At 47.0% G+C, this 6,000-nt stretch overlaps 1 protein-coding gene across 27 annotated transcripts in view; it reads right to left on the bottom strand.

The window, feature by feature from the left end:
* The window catches only part of JAKMIP3 (Janus kinase and microtubule interacting protein 3), an 83,898-nt gene that overhangs the window by 37,007 nt on the left and 40,891 nt on the right, over positions 1 to 6,000 (bottom strand). For all 27 annotated transcript variants that reach the window (XM_026851671.1, XM_026851674.1, XM_026851683.1 and 24 more), the window contains one exon: positions 2,839 to 3,336. In XM_026851671.1, coding sequence (XP_026707472.1) covers positions 2,839 to 3,336 — 498 coding nt within the window. The remainder of the gene's footprint in view (positions 1 to 2,838; positions 3,337 to 6,000) is intronic.

Raw genomic sequence — 6,000 nt, 5'->3', positions numbered from 1 at the left:
TCAGCTTCAGTCAAAGTTGCAGTAAGTCAAGAAAATGGGAAGGTTCTGGTTATTTCGAACGCCTCAGCATATACACACTGCATCTCCCCTGGCAAAATCTGACAAAAGAGGATGATGCTGGAGACCAAAATAAACTCCAATTTGCTTGAAGTAAATTTGATGGCTGTACAGTTCCTTTTTGAATAATGTTGTATCTTCCTACCGCATTTGCTCCTTTAAAGGGCATCTAACATTCTTCCAAGAGTCTAAAGTGAGACATCAACAAATGTATTCCTCTCTGCCCAGTGAAGAAGAAACCCTAGTTTTAATTTGAAAGGATAATAACGGATTAGTACTAACGCACCTCTTCCAAACAGTCTTTGTCCAACTATGCATGGAAGTATTTTCCATAAGCTAAGCCTCGGAAATGAGAAAGTATTATCAGAGATAACTTCAAAAAATTACTTTACATTAAAGGGCTTCACATCATTGCCAAGCAAAACATGAATGAGTACCACTTGCGTTTCTCTATTCTGACTAAACAAAAAAAGCAGTATTTTTCTAGGCGTGAAATTGTAATTTGCTTGAAGGTTACTTCTGCCCTTGATTACAATGACTAAATAATGCATCATACATGAATCATGGAGCTTTTCAAACCCTGATGTGAATCCACCAACAATTCCGGGCTGGATGTCTGCCACGGGAGGTGCAGCCCCATCTCTGCTGACGGACAGACCTGCGCACGTCAGACTATTCTGCATTCCTCCCTGTCTCACTGCAGCCCCGGTGGGGCTCAATGAGCGTACGTTATTGATGGCTCCTATCTTAAAAAGGGAAAAATGCACTGGTTTTCAGTAATAGTTTAAGTGTTTTGAGAACTGCCTCGTTTTCCTAGAGAGGAGAGCTTTTATCCTACAACGTGGCACCAGCCATGGCACCCCAGCACGCCAGGGCCCTCCCCTGCGGGGTGCCGGGAGCCAACAGCTCCCACGGAAATCAATTATGGTCAGTGGAGCTGAGAGCACTGCGAGTCATGCAGGAAGCACTCAGGGCCTGGTAAAACAATGGCATCATGTAATTTAATTAGTACAGTTAGATGATAATCTGATTCTTTCAAGCAGGACTGAAAAAAAAGTTTGATTTTAGAAGGCAATTTAGAAAACATAGCATCAAACCACTCTATTCCTTATAACTAAGGACATAATTTATTTCATAGTTTCTACATTAGAGGCCATTAGCTTGGACTTGCCACGTAATGCAGCAAGTTTATTTAGGATGTACATTAGCCATCCTTTCATCCCGATGTATTAAATCAATGCATCTAGTAATGTATGTTTAGATGAGAAAGTACTTACACTGAAGGATTTCTGAACAGTATTGATAGATCAGCTGGTGATAAATTCTTTTAATATCCTCTTCATAAAAATAAAATAATCTATGAAGGGGAAAAAAACCCTTAACAACCTAAAGTCTGAGAGAAGGGGTGGCTGAATAAAAGGCACGTAAGACTCGGGGGCCCAAGGGAGCAGCGCGGGGCGTGTGGGCCATGGTCGCTCGCCGTGGGGACGCAGACGATGCTGCACACCCTGTGGCACGTGGGCTCTGCAGGCGCTTGCCGAAGCGTGGCTACGCCGCCATGCTCTGACTTGGGGCCAGTCCGCGAGCTGATCATGCGGTTTTATGTGTTTTCTTTAGGATTTGGATAATAGCCAAGGGATAATGACTTAGAAGAGACATGGATGAGTTTATACTCAGACACTGCACGCTATAAAAAAGCCTGGCAAACACAAAAAGACGGCGACTTCAAATAAATACAAGACCCAAAAGACGTGTCTCGACAGGATGGGTGTTCCGGCTGTTCCCGTGCCCTGGGAAAGGCGGCAGCAGCGAAGGGTACGGGCCTGCAAATCAGCTGCATGCTCACCGGGCTCTGGGACTCCCAAGGCTCGAGGCGGTGGTGGAAAAATCAGCCTAAAGCCCGGGAAGTGCTGGTGGCCTGCCCGGCTCTCCCGCAGGGACTTCCCCCCCAGAGGAGCTCCCTCCCGGCGGGAGCTCTCCCCTTTTCCAAGCAACACGAGCCCCTTCAACCTCACCAGCACGTTCCCAAACGCGCGGGGGGAGCACTGGGAAGCCATCAGCACGCAGCGATCGCCTTCGAGACTCCGACTGTTGCCCTGCCACTGAAACGCTCCCATTAGGCAGCCGAGGGCTGCTCGGAGGGGCTTGGGTGGGCGACGATGGGCGAGGAGCCCCAGTGGGGGTGCGGGGGGACTCGCTGAGCCCCCGCCCGTGGGGCTGCTGGAGGAGGAGCACCAGCACCTGGCCGGGGGAAAGGCACCAAGGAGGGGCACGGCGAGAGCTCCCTCCTGAACGCCTGGCGGGGGGCACTGCCCACGGGTGTGGGACTCACTACGGGACGCAGAAGAAAGAGCCCTAGTGACTGTGTACAGCTCATTATGGGATATTTACAGGAACCAGCAAAGGCAGGGAAAAGGAGTGACCAGGGTGGATCAGCAAGGAAGAAATGGTGGGGAAAGAGAGGCATGGGCCAAGAAACGTAACTGATTTGTAGAGTTCCCCAAACCAGTTAGTAACCCAAACCTCCGTCCTGATGTCTGGAATGTGAACAGTATTAATAGACACTGACATGGATAAAAAGTTCCTTACAAACCATCCTAATGGTTTTTAAAAAACATTTTGACATGGCTACTAGTAAATGTAAACCAGATGTGGAGCAAGCTCCAGAAGTGTGAATGCTCGTCCTTACCCACCCCTCTGAGTCCAGCACTGAACTTTCATTTACTTGCTATCAATAGCGTAAGCGTTAGAAAAAACACAGATGTAGATAGCAACACGTACCAGTCTACGAATTTCTCTCTCACACTCCCTCTTAATTCTGCTGATTTCCTCTTGATGCAGGTGATACACACTCCTTATCTCTGCTGCTTTAATTTTGTCAGCTTGGATGACCATAGTTAAAGCCTCTTCCACTTGTTTCTTAGCTCCCTTCAGCTCTGAAATTTCTTGCTGCATTTTTATTTTCTCAACCTCAAACCCCTTCTTGGCCTCCTCCTTTGCCTCTGTGAGCAGTACTGTCTTCACCTTGTCAGGAGCCCCATCACGTACAGCATTGAGAAGGGTCTGTAGCCTCTGGATTTCGTTATCTTTAATTTTTATTACTCTAAGCAGTTCAGCTTCGTGCTGTCTCAAAAGTGCTTCTCGAACAGCTTGAAGCTCCTTCATTTTCTCTTCATGAAGTTTGACTTTGAGCTCTGTTACTACCACTGTGCTTTTATGCTGTTCGTGCTCTTTGATCTGCTTAACCTCCTGATTTTTCTCTCTTTCCAACTTGCTGACCTACAAGGAAAAGGAAAAAAGCACAGTATTTTCAATCAACAAAGTTATTAATATAAACCACTGTATTATTTAAAAACAGTACAGGTCACTTTACAGTACTAGACCATAATGCTGTCTGTCTGTGCCTTAGAGTGAAAGCCCAACCTGGTGAGGCCGTATTACCACATGTAGACCTACGCATTTGGCATTTTGTTTATTCTTTATGATCTAATACTTCATTACATATTAAAGATCCCTTTTTAAGGAGTTTCCAGGTAAAACTAGGGTCGCCGAGCTCTGCCACACAGCCTTCATGCTGTAGACTTATAAAAGAGCGATTTCTTCTCTTGACGCATTTCATGTGAAGAAGACAGACGTTACAAACCCCCGCACAACATTTTCACAGAGAAAAGGCTTTTTACAATTTAAGGCAAATATTTCCAGTGTGCTTCACAGCTGCCACTGGACTCGAGGTTTGAGATACCTGTGGGGATCATCAGCAACGCAGCCGGGAGGACTCGGCGTTGTAAAGATTGTTCTAGACCCACACAGGCACTCCGGGCACGCCCTGCCTTGGCCCGGACAGACCCTTCCTCTCCGCAGAAGTGCTGGCGGGTGCCCCCCTGTCACCACTACAGCCACGGCAGCTCCACACAACCCAAACCAACGGGGAGGATGCCTAAAGCCCCCGGGATGCCGCCTGCTGCCCGGGCGGCCGTGGCTCTGCCCCCCGCACTCGGGCACTGACGCCCCGCGCGCTCACCCCTCCTCTGCCCGCGGCACTAGTGACTGTCCCTGCCGGGGGGCCACACCTGTGCCCCCATGCCGAGAGCCGCCAGGGCTGGCAGTCGCTCAGCAGCCATTTTCGGGGCTACTCACGTCTCTTCGGGGGAACGTGACCCCCCAGGTTATTGGCGTGGCAGGGACTGCACTACGAGACATGCCCAGCGCTATCTGCAGCAGCGTTTGCCGTGCTTGCGGAGCTGACCCTCTCCTTTGGGCAGGTTTATTCTGAGTCGGAGAGTGCACGTCTGTTTGCTCTGTCTTTTCTGCTCTAGAATGTCTATGAGAACAGCCTGTGCACATATTTAAATGCTAAAATTAAGAAGCGGATATTCACTCTGTTGTATTTCATCACTGAAGTGTTTACTGGGAAAAATGTTCCAGTTGATTCTGTTCAATAAAGATGCATATTTCTTCCTCAGTTGACACAAAAAGGTTTCCTCGCTAATGATATGTCAGAGTCTGCCTCACAAACAAGAACACTGTGGAACCAAATGGTGCAGGTGGAAAGAAAAAACGGTGACGTTACAGAGAACTTTGGGCAGTCTTCTAAGAAAAAAGTAACTTGTGAAAATAGGAATAACCCTGACAAATTTGTAGAAAAGACCTTTCTTTCACTGGAAACATGCATAAGTGGAAATATCCACATATTTACAAAAAGAGAAACAAAAATGTATCATTATAATTTTGCAAATTATTGATATTGAGGATGAAAGCCAGGCACCAATGCTGATTTTAGCATTGTATTTATTTTTATAAATAAATAATAGTCCCTTGCAATGCTATGGAGTCTTTAATTTGGCCAATTCAGTGCCCTAAAAAGCATGAGTTAATACAATATAAATAAATGTCATAAATCTACACAAGCAGCATGAAATCCAGGTGAACTAACCACGCACACCCAAACACTACAGGCAGCGTATGCGCCGAAACAGGGCCAACGTGTATGACATAGGTGCCAGAAACACGTTTAAGATCACACCCACTCAGGAACCAGCCAGGATCTTGTGGTGCAAGCCTGAGCCCTTGCGTTAGTTTTCAGCTGGGTATCTGTAGAAGCTCTCACACCACATCCCCAAGAGAAGGGCTGAGGAGTCAGGTGCCAGGCCGTCACGCTGGCACGCTCAGGCACACAGAGCCGGCCTGCACCGTGCACACGTGCGCGTGCAGGGCATAGAAAGCTCTGTGCAAGCTACTGCTTTGTGCTGCATTTCACTGCATTTCATCAGATGCTTTTTAAGTGATGAATTATTCAGTACAAATAACTAACTCTTTCTGACCACAGAAGGGTCAAATGACATTTCAGTTGAAATCCATACCATAAACTCAAAAGAAGCCATGATGGGAAGTGGCTGAGGAGGACAGGGAGAAGGAAAACAGGGCCCTCAGTCTTAAAACTGCAAATGATGTTTCACAGCAAAAGGATTAATAAATGTTCTGTTTATCTATCTACACATACCCTTCAAAGCTTCCCTAAAAATTGGAGTCATGGTCTACAATGCCTAATAACGATGCAAATTAATGGAAAAGTGCCGATTCTGTCCTTGCATGGTAATGCATGTGTCTATTAACATTCTGGAACCAAAAAATCCCCAGAGTTTATCAGTAGGAACTAACTGGGGGGATCTGTGAAGAGCAGACAAATTTTATGTGCCCTCACCGAGCAGTGCCTGAAGGCTGTGGCTGAGAGCTCTTAAAGGGAGGCTGGAGGCGCATCAACCGCTGCCCTCGCAAAGGCTCGGGCTGAAACTGTGGCTCCTTCAGCTGTGGCCATCAGAGCAGAGGGCAGAGCTGAGGCCTGCTACTGTACATCTGGAAACTGTAAACAGACAGTTTTGAGGATTTTGAGCATAAAAGCTGAATGAAATGAGTGTAAATGTGAAAGAGAAGAACCAGCAAAGA

The sequence above is a fragment of the Athene cunicularia genome (genome assembly GCF_003259725.1).
Source record: "Athene cunicularia isolate RWA chromosome 6 unlocalized genomic scaffold, athCun1 chr6_part1, whole genome shotgun sequence".
Classification (NCBI taxonomy): Eukaryota; Metazoa; Chordata; class Aves; order Strigiformes; family Strigidae; genus Athene; species Athene cunicularia.
The sequence above is the reverse complement of the archived record's forward strand: the minus strand, read 5'-3'. Positions and strand labels throughout refer to the sequence as shown.